The sequence below is a fragment of the Zalophus californianus genome, chromosome 17, assembly GCF_009762305.2.
Source record: "Zalophus californianus isolate mZalCal1 chromosome 17, mZalCal1.pri.v2, whole genome shotgun sequence".
Lineage (NCBI taxonomy): Eukaryota > Metazoa > Chordata > Mammalia > Carnivora > Otariidae > Zalophus > Zalophus californianus.
Genome location: NC_045611.1, coordinates 32,848,485 through 32,866,350, shown reverse-complemented (window position 1 = coordinate 32,866,350; position 17,866 = coordinate 32,848,485). Strand labels below are relative to the sequence as shown.

The 17,866-nt window shown below is 55.3% G+C and overlaps 1 protein-coding gene across 1 annotated transcript in view; it reads left to right on the top strand.

Annotated features, from left to right (window-relative positions):
* The window catches only part of NKD1 (NKD inhibitor of WNT signaling pathway 1), an 83,447-nt gene that overhangs the window by 41,948 nt on the left and 23,633 nt on the right, over positions 1 to 17,866 (top strand). Inside the window, 1 exon segment of the mRNA XM_035725340.1 lies at positions 14,765 to 14,831. Within this exon segment, the coding sequence (XP_035581233.1) occupies positions 14,765 to 14,831 (67 nt within the window).

The window sequence follows — 17,866 nt, the reverse complement described above, 5'->3', positions numbered from 1 at the left end:
GTTTGGGCAGTAAAATGATATGGGCACCCCAGAATCTAGGTACTAGTGTTGTCATTTTTTCGGATGAGAAAACTGAGGGTCACAGAGACTCGAGTAAGTTGGGCCAGGCCCTGGAAAGAGGATGGGAATGGAGCTGGGATGGGAACCGGGCCCGTCTGACTTGAAAGCTCAGGCTTTCCCATAATCCCGTGCCACCTTCCGTAGTAAAGTGTAAAGTCAGAGACATATGTAACTTAAATATTCACTGAGCCTGACTCTGTGCCACATTGTACAGGGTTGCATGGGGTCAGGGGAGACTGGGTTGAGCAGCACTTCAGTGGCCCGTGAAAACAGAAAACAAGCTCAAACTGGTCTAAGTAAAAAGGGGTGATTTAGTGGTTCATGTCGTTGAAAAGTGTAGGGGAAGGACTAGCTTCAGGCATGGTTTGATCCAGGCACTCAGTGTTGTGGAGACCCATTTTCTTTTGTTTCAACTCCTGCATCTCTTTTTCTTCATGTTGGTTTTTTTCTTTGAAAGAATCTCCCTGTAAAGAGGTAAAATGTTTTTTCAGTGTCAGATTTCTACCCTCACATTTCATTAATGTCAGCAGAAAAAGAGCAGATGTCCTGGGATTGCATCTATTTGACCTAAACTTGGGTCATGTGCCCAGTCTTGACTAATCCCTGTGGCCAGCGATGTGCAGAGTTCTCACTGGTCAGGGCCTGGATCATGTACCCACCCTTGTGAGGGGGAGAAATCAGCCCTGTCCATGCCTCATGGATGAAAGTGGTAGAGGGGTAGGGTTTCTAGATACCATCCAGGGACATCCAGTTTTTATTTCAGATAAATAACACATTTTTTTTTTTCTATAAGTATATCCCCAATACTGCATGAGACATACTTATATTAAACAATGACTGAATCTGAGATTCAATTTAATTGAGTGTCCTGTGTTTTTATTTGTGAAGTCTGGCCAGCCTGTGGAGGGGGTGGCTCTCCAGGGAAAATCAAAGGGTTACCAGAAGAAGGAGGAATGGTGGTGGGGGGTGGGGAGTTGTCTGTCCAAATCACAGGAGGTGCCCACTACAGAGGCAGAGAGAGGGATAAAAAGCTTTCCTTTGGCCTTAGATTCCTCCTGAAGTCAGCCCTGAGAGCTACGGATATTCAGTGAGAGAAGTCACTGGAGGATGAGGTGGTCAGGAAGGGCTCCCTGTACTTGAATTAGGCCCCAGAGAGGGGGAGAGGCATATATTGAAATGGGGATGGGGTGAGTGTTGGGTGGGAGAAAATGTCCATTTCTGTCTGCCAATCAGGCCTGAGCCCTGGCATAGGGCTCCTTGCCCATCACCTTTCTGGACTGGCCTTGGGGTGACCCATACCTTTGTCTGAGCCTAACCAGCTTGCTGGTCAGCCTGTCTGCTCCATGTGAATTTACCAAACGTGTCAGGATTCCTCCAAAGAACCAGGTAGTTCAGTGGCGAGCCATCAGGTATACCATAGAAGCAGAGTCTGAGACAAGGGTCATGTGCAAGTGATTCATGAAGGAAAATCTCCCAGGGCAGACCAGGAAGGAAGGGAGGGGAGCTCCTATGGGGAGCTCTGGAGTATGACTTCTGCCTCAGAGTTGGTCCCCCCTCGAGGTGAGGAAGCTGGGCTCAGGGCCACCTGGCAGAGGTTGGGGTGGGGGAGGTTTTGCAGTTCTCTGAAGGCCTCTGAAGATGCCTTACAGGTGCTGGCTGCTGGTGGGGGAAATCTTACTGAAGGTGGGGGTGGGGGGCCATGCAGAAATGGCAAGAGATTCCAAGTGGGAGCCATAAGCAAAGGGCCTAGAGAAGTCGGGGAAACCCACACCGTGAGCACTTCAAGCGGCTCCTCGTGCAGATTGTCTATATTTGAGAAGTCCCACAGCGAAGGACCTGGATCTTCTCCCAACCACATGGGCCGCAGAACCCTGCTCGTGGGGGACGTTGGTCTGAGGGTCTGAGCTTGCTGACTCGGAGCACCTAACCCCTGGCTTCTGGTGGAGTTGAGGGGCTCTCATCTTTAGTGCTGGCCCCTGTGGGGACTGATTTTTGCCGGCTCTTGCTGCCGGTTCTGACTGTTCTGGATTCTGACTGTGGCTGCACCACTCTTTGGCTTTGTGACTTTGGGCAAGTGCAGTCTCCTTTGGGGGCCTTAGTTTCTCCATCTGCTCTCTGAGGGGGTCCTAACCTGAAGTTCGCAGAGAGGTTCTATGTGCAGTTTTTATTTATGTGGTGTTTTTCCCAGGGGGCTTCTCAGGGGAGTCTGGACCTTCCCTCAGGTCAGAAGCTCTGCACGAGGGCTCTGGTCTGACCCTGACCCCGTGGTCCGAGGGGACTGCGTGTGTGCGTCTGCAGGCATTTGTTCTTGACATCCATAAACACGCCAGGGGTTTGTGGCTCAGGAGCCCCTGGCCTTCTTCTTGGGGGGGGGGGGGGGGGGGGGGGGGTCTTGGTCCCTCCCACCTACACGGCCTATTCCAGCCTCCCCGTTCAGAGCCTCTGCCTCCTCATGTGTAGAGAGGGGGTGAGGGCTCCTTCCTGACCTCTTAGGGGTTGTGGGTGAGTCTGACGACCCAGGGGGCTGCAGTGGGACAGGGTGTGACATGATGCGGGCACTGTTGTGAATGCCTTCTTGCCCTCAGACCCAAGTGCATCCTCTGACCTTGGATGCTGGGCCACACAGCATCTCCTAGGTCTCCGTGGGCTTCCCGGGGCACCACTGTGGCGACAGGGGTCCCTCGTATGACCTGTGGGGGGCAGGCAGCCACCCTATAACCCCCCTCTTTAAAAAAACAAACAGACAAACAAGCAAACAAAAAACACCAAAGATTTTGGCTTGCCTGAGAATGGAAAGAGTAGAATTTGAGGGGTCTGGAGAGAAAGCTGCCACGCTCCCCGCCACTCCCAGTGACAGCCTGCCGGGGTTCACATGCACAGCTGGCCTTGTGCCGTTTCTGGAATCAAAGCCTGTCTGCATTACTGACCACAAAGAAGGTCTTGCCTGCCACCCCCCTCCCACCAGCTTCCTCTGCACGCCACAGCCAAGCACACCGGGAGCAGGCGGGTTCCTGTGGGTTCTCTTCGTGGGGCTGTGTGCATGGCGTGGGAGGGAACAGTGGAGTCTGGGGGTGCAGAGAGGCCCCTTGCCCCCTCCCTCCATCCCAGGTGGGATCCGAAAACTGCCCCATTCCCTTGGACTTGGCAGACCACACCCCCCTGCTAGGGGCCAAGACCCTTCTAGCCGACTTGTGTGGGGCGAGTCCTTCTCGAGCCAACGTGGCCCATTGCCGGGTGTTGTAACATGTTTTCTTCCAAGCCCTTCGCGGTTATTTCTGATTGTCGAAGTAATGGTGGCAGTTCACAGCGAGCCATCCGACAACCTCGACTCCAGCGACCAGGCACCACCTCTGGGAATTTGGCAGCCGCTCTCTCAAGATGGGCCTCTCTGACCACGGCGCGCGGAAACACTGTAGATAATTTTAGCGGATGCCATCCCTTCTCTCTGCGCTTTGGCGACTGCTTTTCTCTTTGAGGAAAATGCGGGGAATGTTTTTCTGAGTCAGTAAATTTAGTCAGAGCCACATTTAGTTGTTTCACACATATTCATCGAGTACCTCCTCTGTCAGGCAATATGTGGTATGTCAGATGGTGGTGATTGCCCCAGAGGAAACTGAGGCAGAGAAGGGGTAAAGGGGAGGGGCGCTGCAGTTTAAATATAGAGGGGTTTGGAAGACCTCACCCAGGTGATGCGGTGAGCCAATGCCTGAAGGGGGTGCTGCGGGAGGGGGTATGGGGAGAAAGAGTTTCAGGCAGTGGGAACAGCATGTACAAAGGCCCTGAGGTAGGAGTGTGTTTGCAGCAAGGAGGTGAGGGTGAGGTGAGGGTGGCTGGGGCAGAATGCATGCAGGGGAGTAACAGCAGGGCAGGTAGATGATGGGGCAGACCGTCCGGGTGGGGCTTTGTAGGGCATTCGTATGACTTTGGAGAATGGACGAGGGGGTACAAGGGCAGAGAAGAGGCAATGGTGGCCATCGTCCCAGTGAGAGAGGATGACCTCTGTGCAGGGCCTGGGGTGCACCGTGGGTGCGGGGGGAGGTGAGGACGTGCTGGTTTCCAGGTATGTTTTGGAGGTAGAGCCAACAGGATGTAGTGGGGATTGGTTGGAAGGGTTGGAAGGGCAGCAGCAGGCTGACTCCCGGGTTGCTGGCCTGAGGAACAGGAAGCGGGGCGTGGCCCTGGTCGAGGGCGGGGAGGCAATCTGGGAGGACGGGTTTGGGGTGGTCGGGAGTCAGTTTGGACACATGAAGTCGCAGGGGCCTGTGGAGCAGCTCGGTGCACATGGCCAGTGGGCCGGGGAGCCACAGCAGTCTCTTTGACGGAACAGTGCTTTAGAAAGCCTGGTGTCTTTTGAGTATAAAAGCATCACATGTTCTTGGTTACAAAAGATAGAGCGAAAGAGAGAGAAGGGGAGGGGAGGAGAGACAACACAAATCCAGATTGTCCAGAAAGCTGGGCAGCTGAAGGGGACAGTTCCCCCCGCTGCGCATTCCTGCTCTCCCAGGGGAGCCTCTGTTACCGACGGGTAGCGTGTCCTTCCAGAAACGTTCTGGAGAAAATGCCTCTTTTATTTATGAGCCCAGTGGGATCTAGCTGTCCTCACCTGCTCCCCCCGTGCAAGCGCCTGGGAGCCCGGGAGTCCAGGCTCTCAAGCAGCACTGCTAACCCTTCTGTTCTTCCGTGTCCGCCTTCTCATGTGACCCTCAAGGCACACCTGTGTCACAGGCCCATTTTATGGGTGTGGACACGGAGACTTGCAGCCACAGATCCAGTGGCACAGAAACGGCTGATTCTGAAGGCACGGACTGCCCTGGGAGTTCAGACGTGCCACCCTTGATTCTGCCCAAATGCAACGAGGTGGGGATGTTGGCAGTCAGCAGTCACACTGGTCGGGGGCGGGAGGACGAGACTTCATCAGCAGGCAGTCAGTAGTTGAGGGTGGAGGAAGCAGCACGGGAGGGGGTTGGGAGGCCCTGAGGTGGGGTCCAGCCAGCGAGGGGGCTGGGGAGAGGTCCTGCGAGCTGGGCTTTGGTGCAGGAGAAGGAGGCCAGGACAAAGGGAGGTCTGGTATGGACAGGCATCGGAGGGCCAGGAGGATGAGTTTTGCAAGTGCTTTCAGGCCAGATGGGGTAGACAGAGAGAGAGAGAGTGAGTGAGTGTGTGTGTGTGTGTGTGTGTGTGTGTGTGTGTCTAGCAGGAGGGTCCCAGAGTCTGGTCCAAACCACTTTTCTCTTGTTCTCTCATGAAAACACAGCCTCCTTAGCCTCCTTACATGTACAAAATGAGATGCCCTTCTTCCCTCTATTTATTTAAGTGAGGAGAAACCAGAAGCCCAAGCCCCTCACTCCCAAGGCTGAGAGAGACATCATGCTTCCCTCGGGCCCCAGGCCACACAGGGCCCCCACCTGTGCTGGCCTCTGCCCACAATAAGGTGGCCCCGGCTCTACGTACCGTTCCCTGGCCGACGGATGACAGTGCTGTGAGGCCTGAGCAGCCTGGCTCCCGGCCACCCCGCTCAGCAGGGCACAGCTGCCGGACCCTGGCAGCAGACCCACGGCCTGTCCCAGGGCCACGAGTGGCTATAGCAGAGGCCGCCCCAGCTGCTCAGGGATCAGAGGCCTCTCCTGTTCTCGGCACTCGGCTGTGTGGCCCGGCAGGCCGGCAGTGGGGCAGATCAGTGGTGTGGCGGGCTAGCCGTGTGGCAGGCGGGAGCCCGGTGGGTCCGTGGCATAGCGGCGTCGGCAGCATGGCTGGCCGGGGAAGGGTGGGTGGCCAGGCGGGGGGGTGGGGGCAGAGATGGGGAAGCGCCGAGTGCTGGCAGCCGGCTGGGGCGCTTCTGGGTCCGGCTTTGATCAGCTGTGGGGCATCCCTGAAGGCAGCGGGGGTAGGGGAGAAGATGGGAGGGCGGAGGGGGAAGGACGGGGGCCCCCCTCCCCACCCCCCGAGAGCGGAGAGGGAATGGCTGCGTTATGGCCTGCTGACTGCTTGGTGGGTGTGCTGAGTGCCTTACCCAGTCGATCTCATTTCTCCTTCCAAGTGCTCCTCCCAGGCACTGCTGTCATTCTCATGTTCAGGTGAAAACACTGAGGCACGGACAGGGAAATCATGTGTACGAGGTCACACGGTATCAGGCAGAGGAGCCAGGGCTCAGGTCGGACCCTCACGGGACTCACTTGACTTCCCTAAGCCTGGGCTCCCTCCTGGCTACAGGGGGTGACAGCGACACCCCAGCTCACAGCGCTGTTCGGAGTGTTTAGCTAGGCACCAACGTGCTGAACAGAGCACTTGGCCCACATCAGCCACTTGCGAAAGAAATGCTGCTAATTATTATCACTGAGTCCTTTATGTTCGTGACCTCAGTTACTCCCACGCCCCGACAAGCCCATCAGATCCTGTGTTCCACTGTAGAAACTCCTTTGAACTGCCATCTAGTAGGAAAATTCCCATCATGCCAGCAGAGAAGCCCTAAGGCCCCATGTCCCGCCCAGCCCTGGACAACCTGCCTTGTGTTGGTTCATGTCCTCCTGAGAGCGCTCAAGTCCCGCAGGCTGGGGATTAAGGCAGGCTCTGGGTAATGCCAAACTTTGCTGTTTTCTCTTGGCATTAGCTGTTTTTCTCTCTCCATGCCCAGGGTTCCTGTTCTCAAAGCACAAGCCCTGGAGGAGGGCCTGTGACCGGATGGGGGGAGTGTCCACTGGGCCTGGCCGCTTACCTGGGGTCACCCTCCTTCCTCCCCCCAACCCCTTCCCATCTGTCCGATTGCTCACGGTGGGGGAGGGGGCAGAGGACTTCAGTTCCAGGCTCTTTAAACCTTATAGTTCCCAAAACATGATCCGCAATCTGCTGCGGGGATGAGGCTTGAGGAAAGTGGTGGACAGCTTTTGTATTTTAATGGTTCTGCGTTTGTTCAATATGAAATATATTTTTGAGAACCCCAACGGTAACTAGGACATCACACCCATGATTTCACTGATCTTATTGGCAAGACTAGGTTTTAAAAAGAAAGAAGAAGGGAAAGAGAGCCAGTCTAAAGAAAACTGTGAATTACTCATGGAAGCCCAGGTGAGACCCAGTTCTGGGGGTGGCTGGGATGATGGCGCATGGATGCCGGCAGCTTGTTGGTGTGACAACAGCCCAGGAAGTAGACTCTGCTGGCCCATTGCTGCCTCTGGCTGGCTGTGTCTCCGGGACTGGGCAAAGCCATCTTTGGGGCTTTTTTGCACCCGGTAGGGTGGAGGGCCTAGGGCTCAGAGAAAGGGAATGTGGTGGCCCCGGAGTCAGACGCCAGGGTTGGAGGTCCTTCCTGCTAAGCGATGCCATCCTGCTCTCTCCCCGTTATCCACCTTCCTGATAAGCATTCCCTCGAGTCCAGAAAGCCAGCTCAGGCTGGAGCCCCCGAGATGTGGGGGGCAGAGGCTGGGATGTGCCAGTGGGAGCAGAGGGATTACATCTTGAGCAGATAAAAACAGTCGGGGAGAAAGCCAAGGAATTTTAATTACTGCCGCACATCTTTGGAGTCATGAAGGCCTGGTCCTCGCAGGCCAGACACGGAGGCCAGCTCTGCACACGGAAGCCCTCGGAGCCGCCATCCCCTCTTCTGCTCAGCAACCCCCACCCTCTCCAGCTGGGAGATAGCTTGTGCAGGTGCCCACGGCTTAGCGGGTGGCGGCACCTTCCTCCTTCTGGCTTCCAAGCTTGGCTGGGATCATGGGCTCTGGTTTTAAGGGACTGTGGCTTGGTTCTGAAGGTTCTGGGGGTGGGGGGCGGGTGGGTCAGAGCTTTCAGTTCCAAGTAGAAGCCCAACCTGAATTGCTGTAAGCGATGAAGGTAGGTGAGGGTGGATCTGGCCCCAAGGTTCATCCAACAGATATTTATTGTTTACTACACATCAGGCACTGTTCTAGAACAGCACAGACCCAGTTCCCTGCCCTTGGGGAGCTGACTTCTAGAAACAAGTTGCTCTAAGGCCTTGAACGATCGCGCTGTCCCGGGCGCTGGCCTGGGTGTCTGTCCCTTTGTGAGCTCTCACCCGGGCTGTGCCGTCTCAGGCAGCTGGAGATGAGATTGGACACAGCCTTGGCACCAGAGAAGACCTCTTTCCCGCCAGTTCCTATGAGAAGGATCTGGGGGGAGGACTCCAATTTGCTTAGCTGGGGCAGGCAGAACCCGTGGCCCTCACTGGGGCTCCATGGCCACGGGAGGTTGCAGTGTCCTCCTCAGGGGGCGTCTGAGGCCTCTGCCCCCCCCCCCCCCCCGTCACTTGTTTGAGAAGAGGGGCCGTTTCTTTCTGGCAGCAGCCATGAGGTCTAGGTCCTGCTGACATCCAGGAGGAGTGAGTCCCCAGGGAGGAGGGAACCCCCAGCCCCTCCTGGCCTGTCACTGGATCCAGGGCCCCCAGGAGCCTCCCCAGCCCCAGCTCTTTGCCAGTGGTTATCTATCAGCCCTGGCTTGCATGTTGCACAGGTGGGGGTAAAATGGGTAATTCCCTGCATTTTTGGCCTGCCATGCTCCTGGGCAGAGTGGCTCTCAGGGATGGAGGTAACAGAGGTCCACGGATTAAGGTGCACAGTGGAGATGGGGACATTGGGGCCCAGAAAGTGGATGGCCCTGGCTTTCTTCTCACTCTTGGTTCCTGCTGGGTCAGGGGGCTGGAGCCCCAGAAGGTCTCTTCTCAAGGGGACCACGAGCATCATCCTGGCCCACTGCCCCCGTACTAGACACAAGGGCCCCAGGGCCTGGGTGATTCTAACCCAGCTCTTCCACTTTCTCTCCTTAAGTGACCTGGGGCCAGTCACACACTCTAATCCCTCTATAAAGGGGGTGATTGTGTGGGGTTTTATTAAACTGGATTTCAGTGGCCCAAGTGACGCAGGAATGTACTGGAACGCTTCTGAGAACGTTGAAGTTTCTTGCCTCTCATCCCCCCTCTTGTGCCTTCTCTCCCTGGCAGTAACCACAGGGATACCCGTACGCTGGGTGCCCTTGCGGTGCGTGTGTGTCGGGTGTTTTCTTAGCTGTACAAGTCGCACTCTACTTTGTGTGTCTCCCATGTAGTGTGGCGCTCCGCATGCCGGGATTTACGGATCTGCCTGTTTCTTCGGAACCACCGTGCGGCACTAACGGTGCGGATCTAGCACAGTTTCCTTTCTCGGGCATTTAGCATGTCGTATACTGTTGGTGAATTTGAGTGGGCCTCCCTGGTGCTCCCGTGAGAATGTTGTCCCAGGGTGGACACTGAGGTGTTGAATCACCGGACGTGAGGTTTTTGCAGGAATAAAATGTGAGAATGTTCCGAGCGTGGGGCAGAAGTAGGGCGCTCTAAAAGGTGCAGAGAAGCTCGTACTTAGTGTTTCCCACTTACGTGTATTTTGTCTACATTTTCTCACTGACTCTTGACATCTGAATCCCCAGGTTACAGAAGAGCAGAACGGGAGCCAGAGTGGTTCAGGAAGGCATCTGCTGTCATGCAGCTGCTGAGGCTGGGCAGGTGGGTGGGTGGGCGGGCGGGCGCCCTGACCCCCGGGTCCGGCCGGGTTCTGGGAATGGAGCATCCCTGCACTGGACGGCCAGAGCCTGCTCTCGGCGAGGCCTGCCCGCAGTGGCGCCGGACCCCCAGGCACGCCCGGCTGGCCTGCCTCTGCACGGTGTGCTGGGAAGACGGAGCTCACCGGGAATTTCCTGGGGCAGCTCCAGGGCAGACTGCTCGGGTCTACGGGTTACAGGGTGGCTGGATCGTGCCTCCCACCCCTCTCTTCCCCCGCATGTCCCAGTTCTGTGCATTCTTGGGATCTAGAAGTTGTGCCGTGTTCTCTGGGCACCAGGAGTTTGCTTTGAAAGCCCGTGGCACCAACATCTGTTAGCTCTTAGAGAACAGAAACATTGACAAAGAGCTGCTGGGCAGGCGGTGGGGGGCAGATATGAAGCTCAGGAGTAGGAGTCTCAAAGACAAAGAGGAAAAACCTTAACCGAACTGCAGCCCGCTCCCAAGCCCTGCTTTGATGTGGTTTCCCGTCCCCGGAGGCCTTATAAGGCCTTATGCCTGCAATTCTGGGCTCTGGGTTGGCGCTGACTGCACACTCAGTGACTGAAGGAGATGGTCTTTCCTCCTGGGGCCCAGCGTGGGGCAGAGTATCAGCAGTGCTGGGGCGTGGGAGGGAGGGAGGAAGGGAGGGAAGGGAGGCTTGGGCCCTGTGGCCTGAGAGGCCTCCGAGCCTGGCCACTAAGCAGGGGGTAGCCTGGCATCAGGCTGGGTGCAGCAGGAGGTCCGGGGATCCAGGAAGGCCTTTGATAACAACTTAGAGCCTAGTTTGATGCCGACTGTCCTGGAGGCCAGAGGAGAGGGGCTGGGACCAGGGGCCAGAGTGACGGCCGAGTAAAGGAGCAGTGAAGGGAAGTCGCTCATACCAAGCCCCATACTTGGGCTTCCTACAGGGCAGTGGGGAAGGGTGTGGGCTCTGGGGCCAGATGCCTGCCTTCCAGCCCGGCTCTGACCCTTATTAGCTGTGTGACCTTAGACAAGTTGCTTAACCTCTCTGTGCCTCAGTTTGCTCATCTGTGAAGTGGGGATAATAATGGTATGACCTCAAAGGATTGCCAGGAGGATTAAATGTGAAGCATTAAAAACAGTATGCTGGGTAGGAGACTGTTTCTCAGTGTCTTTGAGGGCGCCTTGGGGCTGGTGAGTCTTTGAGATTCTCTGAGCAATGTTCTGGTAGCTATTTGACCATTGGAGTAGAAGAAGTGATAAACAATAACTATCGGTCTATGGAGCCCCAGTTGTGGTATCAGGTGTCATGTCAAGCACTTTCCATGCAATGACTGACTTAATCCTCACACCCACCCTGAGACATCACGAGCACTATCGTCCCTGTGTACAAATGGGAGGCTGAGAATGTTCCTTCGCCCACATGGTGCAGCTTGTATGAAGCAGAGCTGGGATTTGAACCGAGGTCTGACCAATTCCAGTTCCATGCCCTGCACCTTCTGCAGTGGGGCTCTGCATGGGGACCGTGGCTGTCGAGGGGTCTGAGTACCTTCCTGCAAGATGGTCCCGAGGGCCTGGCCCCACACCTTGTCTGCAGGTCTCCTGGCCAGAGCTCTGTTGAGTCCCCAACCTTAGTGGGGAGGAGCTGTGGGCCCTTTGAGTCCTGTAGCACAAACCGGAGGCCTTGGCCACCACCCTCGGAGCTAGTGGCAGGGCTGTTCTCCTTGCACATCTTTAAGCGTGATCCCTGGTCCCTGGCAAGTGACTTACCAGGGCTTTTGGCCGCCTCTGTCGCATGCCCACAGGAACCCTGACTCCACTGTACTAGCTCCGGCCAGGCTTCTGGGAGAACTGGCTCAAATCTTGGCTCTGCTGAGGATCCAGAACCTGTCACCTGGCCTCGTGGAGCCTCCTCCTGATTTAAATACAGGACTTTTGGGAACCCATTCCCTGGAGGTTTTGTGAGGATTCCCTCAGTCGGTGCCTCATGCACCATGAGCACTTGGTAAATAACACGAGTGGCTCTCGGTCCCATTATCTCCTGTCTCCTATGTCCCTTGAGGACTGACGGCAGTTTCTTCGGGAAAAAAAAGGGTAACAATTATAACTCTCACTTTACAAATTGCAGATCGTTTTTATGAGTGTTTATTCCTGGAGAGATGGAAAGTGCTGGGCGATGGTGAAGACTGAGGGAGATAATAAATATCCTTACAAGGTGTCTCGCATGGTGCCTGGCGCTGAGGAGATGCCCAGTAAGGTCGGCTGTCCTGTCATTGAGCCCATTTTACAGAGAGATAGACTGAGGTTCCAAGAAAGCAGTGGCTGGCCCCACGTCCAAGGGCAAAGGGAGGCCATGGAGCCGGGATGTGATCCTGTGTCTGGCTCCACACCGCATTGCTGCTGGCTTAGTGATTCAAAGCTTGAGGACCACGGACAGTGCACTCCCTGGGCGTCTGGCTTAGCGGATGAAATGAATTTTTTTTTTTTTTTTAAGATTTATTTATTTGAGAGAGAGTGAGTGAGCAAGTGGGGAGAGGGGCAGAGGGAGAGGGAGAATCTCAAGCAGACGCCCTGCTGAGCACAGAGCCCTGTGCCGGGGCTCGATCTCGCGACCCATGAGATCATGACCTGAGCAGAAACCAAGAGTTGGACACTCAACCGACTGAACCACCCGCGCGCCCTGGATGAAAGGGATTTTTGCCAGCATCAAGCACCTGTGCCTCACAGCGAGTCCACGGACCCTGGTGCTGGGGAGCTTTTACGGTTCTACAGAGTGGTGTAGGGTTTAGCACGAAGAGGCCGACCCCGGAACTTGCCAGAACTCTGCTTTCATATGCAGAGGCATGCCTTTACTGTGTCAGGGAGGTTGGTCCTCCCTGCAGACAGTTCTCAGAGTGCAGTGATGCACACCGCGAGGCATCATTACTTGGGGTTCCAGACGGCTGCTTTGTTGCGGGAGACCTTGGCAGTCTCTAAACTCCTCCAGGTGTGCCGCAAGAAGACGCGAGCGCTCGCAGGCGTGTGCCTGGCAGGTCCTGGCCGCCTCGCTGGGAGCGGTCAGGGTGGCGGGCCGAGGTCAGCGCTGAGCCTCTGCTTTCCAGAAGACCTCAGCACGATCCCCTTGAAGCCGGTCGCCAGCTCCTGGGAGTGCTGCCTGCCAGCCTGTCTGGGGGAGGCAGCATCTGTCTTCCTCTGGCATGAAAGATGGCCTCTAATTGGCTGCCGGAGTGTCCCAGCCACCTAATGATGCCGCCTGAGTGTGTGCCGTCCCTGTCACCGGCTCCCAGCTTCCCTGTCAACTCCGGTGCTGTTAACACAAACAGCCAGTTTACAAGCCCAGGAAGTGTTCGGTGATTATGATAATTGGCGGAGGAAGTGGAGGGAGAAGCCGCCCAGACTCCAGGAATCAAGGAGCCTGGTTTTGAAGTCAGTGGGACACCAGGAGTTTGACGACATTTTCACAACCTGCAGGGGAAAGAGTGTGATGCCCCAGGACGATTTGGAAGAAGAGGGAGAATGGAGAACACCAGCCCTAATCCATAAAATGTTAGCTGTTGATCCTTTCAAAACAAAACAAAACAAAACAAAACAAAACTAGAGACTTATCTCCAGCTGTGTCCAGCTGATAAGATCAGCTCTACCAAGCATGATTTTGGTTTTGTTAATCAAGACAAGCACTGGTGTTTCTGTTAAGTATCTGAAGTGTGAGATTTTATTCCCCCTTCTAATTTTTCAAGGAGAGGGTGCATTCTCTTTTTCTTTCTCTTTGCACCTTTTTTTTTCCCCAAAAAGAGAAGTTGGTGAGAGCTGCTGCTTTTGGGCTTTTTTATTGCTTGTCATTCTGTGGTTCTAGAAGTGCTGCCAGAGCATTGTTGTGGCATCAAAAGAGATAAGGCGGTGTAACCCTCCCAAACTTTGTCTCTTCCCCAGAAGAGGAGCATTTCCCAAAGTGGGTTCCTTGGAACTCAGATCCCATGGGATGCTTTTGAGACATGAAACTCCATGGTCTCAATAGGTTTGAGGAATGCAGTATAAGTTACCACTTGGATATTCACGGTGTCCATTACCATAGTAAATTCTTCAGTAAGGGATCTTCTCTGACTTGAAAACAATCTTTTTTGATCACAGAACTCTTATTGGCAGAACACCAATAATGCAGAAGATGGTCTGACAAGTGTTGGTCTTGCTTCTTCCATATCTAGGGTCACCCTGCTGGGTTAGGGTGAGATAAGTGGTACCTTCGTCGACCTTCCAGAAACTTCCCAGCCCATGGGCTAACCAAATTCCCCTTGCCAACCTGACAACACCCGAGTGGCAGCATGACCAGGCTGGTCAGGAGCAACTCTGCCACCGGGCATCCTGAACTCACACGTGGGGCACCGGGCAAGGCAGTGTAAGAATCAGGCTAGTTTCTGGAATGTGTGTGCACTGGGGAGAGGCGGCAGGCATGTCTGAAGATCAGCCAGGAGGCAGAGCATGCAGGCTGCTGAATGTGATGCTGAACTGCTGGGGGGTTATGTTAGGGGCCATAGAGACCCACTCTTGTGCACACCAGGCCCTCTTTGCAAACTCATGGAGACAGCCCCCTGGAATTCTCTGCTGGAGGAAGGATTCACACTGAGATCCCTTCCTGGGGCCCACAGAAGAGGCTTGTTGGTCCTGAGTCCATCAAAGTTGACTCCGACGGATAGATGAGGGACCTTTTTCTCATCTTGTCTCTGTCTTTTTCCAGGGCAGAGGGTGGAACTTCCTTTCTGAGGGAGAAGTGTGCAGTATTTTTTTTTTTTTTAATTTATTTATTTGAGAGAGAGAGTGAGCACGAGCCCCGGGGATAGGGGCAGAGGGAGAGGGAGAAGCAGACTCCCTGCCGAGCAGGGAGCCCGATGCGGGGCTCGATCCCAGGACGCCGGGATCATGACCTGAGCCGAAGGCAGACGCCTAAGGCCTGAGCCACCCAGGCGCCCCGTATGCAGTATTTGATAGTGAGCTGTAGGCTGAGAAAAAGGTACTTCCTAAAAAGCATGGTGACAATTCACTTTTCAAGCGACAGGATCCACCTCAGTTGACCTAAATTCCCATCAGAAGAATCAGAGCAGGACCCCTGCTTCCCTGTGACCAGCCAGGCACACGTTCATGAAGCCACCTTTACCGTCCCAATATTGGCTTTCTCCTTGACTCTGTTGGATACTTACTTAACGTCCCTGCTTTGTCTTCCTCTAGGAGCTCGTGGGTGAAGTTTTCAGAGAAAGGCTCAGTGAGGAGGAAGAGGAAGACTTTCGGCTAGAAGGTACTGGAATCCATTGCTCTCTTCCTAGGGTGCAGTGAGATGGGGAAGGGGCCATCTGGTCCACCACGTGCCCTAGGTTCACTCCAGAAAATCTGCAGACCAGGCAGAGGACAAGACCCTGACTGCCGGTGGGGGTGGTGTAGCCCTTCATGGGTCCAAGCCCAGAGTGGAGCCAGGCTCCTGAGGCTCCCATCTGGGCCCTGCTCTGTATTGGCCGGGGAACCTTGGACAGGTTGTTTTAGCTCAGCTTTCCCATTTGGTGGGGGGTGGGGGGTGACCACACTATACCACATACAGCACTACATAAAGTAGCTGTTGTATTTCCCCGTTTCTTGGTTCACATCACTCACTTGGAGCACAAACAAGAACACATACAGACAGCCCCCCACCGGCCCCTCCCCTCCCATGTCTGTAGCTCTCTCTCCTGCCTTTGTTCAAGGGGAGGCACCTTGTAGAAGGATGAGGACCTTGGAGCAGAGGGCCGGCCTCTGGTGCCCTCACTTGACGTCGGGCAAGGCACACCACCTTTCTAGAAGAGCCTTAGTTTCCACACTTACAGAGTGGGAACGAGAGCATTCTCCCTGCTTGACTCCCTGCATTGGGTACGGAACACAGATGGCACTGGAAAGCATTTGCTAAGTGAGATAGCATTTCCATTTTATACTCAGAGAAGAGAATCACTGAACTGGGGAAGCCTTAGGTTAGTAGGGGCCTTGCTGTGGAGGTAAGGACAGGCAGCTCGCAGGAGAGCCAGGGGGCCCAGGGTCTGGGGGGGGGGGGCAGGGATCTAGGCCTTTGGGCCCCGTAGGGCCTTGAGAGGAGCACATAGTGCCCAGAGTTTCTCGAGGGGATCCTGGGCCAGACCTGAGGGCTGTGGCCACATGCAGCCTGAGAGCTGTCAGCCCCAGGCCATTTGTCCTTGAAGAGGCTCCCCAGGTGGCTTGTGTGCACATTACACTTTGAGAAGCACTGTTTTAAGAGATTCATTCAGTTGCCCAGGAGTTGGAGGCCGGCCGGGACCCAGGTATCTATCAAACTTTGTTCAAATAAGAGCAGGTCCTGAATCAAGGGTTGGGGGGAGTCCCATGGATGGAAGGCTTTGTGCAGCCTACAGAGCTGGTAACTGCACTCAGAGGCTCTGCAGCCTTAATTTTGTCATTCCCCTGGGCTCCCCCAAGCCTCAGCTGTTGTCTTTGGCTCCATGGAGAGATGCCAAGAGTTGGTGCCTTGACATCTGGGGAGTCAGGTAAAGGTGGGTAGGATGTAAGCCCTGGGACTGGAGTGACCCCAGACACTGATTCCGCGGGCTTCGGGTCTCATTCCGGTTATGTATTCATTTCCCCCTCCTTCGTATGGTGACTCAGTAGCAAGTTCATTCTCTCGTTCATCCATCCTTCCACCTACTCCATCCATCGCCCATTTGCTACCCATCCAACCAGCCACCAGTCCACTCGTCTGTCTGTCCCTTCATTCACTTATCCCTCACTCCTCACCGCCCCACCGCCCACCCACCCACTGGCCATGTCCCACCCATCCATCCATCCATGGTTCGCCCTGCTCTCCTGTCCCCCGTCCACCAGCCCGGCCACTCTGAGTTACCACGCAGCCATCCGTACTCCCTTCTCTGCCTGTGCGCTCATCCCCCGTCATTCATCCCTTCATCCATTGACCCATCCTCCAATCATCGTCTGTCTGTCTATCCATCATGTATTGAGCCCCTCCTTACTGCCCCACCGGAGGCACTTCTCTGTCCGTCAAAGCTCAGTTTACAACCATGTAATTGATTTCAAATGGGATGTCGTTCTCTGCAAACAGACATGAAATGGCCTACCCATGGAATCCACTTCCCTCTGGAGGGGAGGGTTACTTTGTTCACTGTCTACATTCAGAGCGTGAGTCCCGTTGGAATGATGTAGAAGGAATGCTGGCCGAGAAGCACCTAGACCGGGGTCCCCTCCCAGGCCTGGTAGCAGCCTGCTGTGGATCGCAGCCAGGTCCCCCCAGCTCTAGGCCCCCTTGCCCTCTGTCACATGATGAGTGGGGACATGAAGCTGGACTCTATGGGTGCGCAAAGGGGCTCCTTGCAGGGAGAAGGAAGCCCTGCGGCAGCGGGGAGGGCAGCACTTACAAACATTGGCTGATGGATGGGGGATGAAGATGAGGCGCCCGAGGGTCCCGGCTCCTGATGGGGAAAGGGTGTCAGGTTGGCGGCACTCGGTCTGACCCCATGGCCCCCCAGCTGCACGCCGGGCTCGAAGGGCAGCCCGGGCACCTTGCTAGTCCCTGGTGATGTCCGGGCACATCGGTGCCACCACTCATGAGGAGGGGGTTAGGAGCCACTCTCCTGCCTCAGTTTCCCAACTAGGGGTCGGACTAAGTTGTTGTTGGTCCAGCTCTTCGGCCTCTTTCTTCAAACAAAAGTTTACACAGAAGCAGAGAACATAAAACAGATCAGATTGCAGAGAGATGCAGTACGCCATGGCCAGTATGTTTTATATAAAAAGGGGCACGCGATAATGCTCCGTATTTCCTATGTGTGTGAGTAGAGACCATGTGCGTATTGCTGTATAGCTGGAGGGCTCGACAGACAAAGATAGGGTGCTCCTCTTGGACCTGGGAAGAGGTAACTAAAACCGGAAAGAGCTCACAAAGAGAGAGGGCTGTAGTATTAACGGGGACGAATGTTTTAACTTTCCCAAGACGAATGGATTGAAAGACTCAAAGCAGAATTAAAAAGTGAAAACGATGAGTAGGTGAGGCTGCTCGGGTTTGCGCCTGGGCCGGCCTGTGTGGCCCTGACACTGGTGGGAGGGATGTTGGACCCATGACCGTCTGTGGTTCTGTGGTCACCCAGGTCCTAGCCACGGCCACGGAGAAGCACCCACCTGGCCCCGGGGCGGGGGCTGCGGCGTCCCCCTGTGCTACCGGCCAAGCGAGAGCATGCTGCCTGAATCCTGAATCTCTTCTTTGTCTCCCTGTTGGCCAAGTTCATTGCCTCTTGGCGGCTGGAGGGCTGTTTAAGGGAGAAAAAAGGC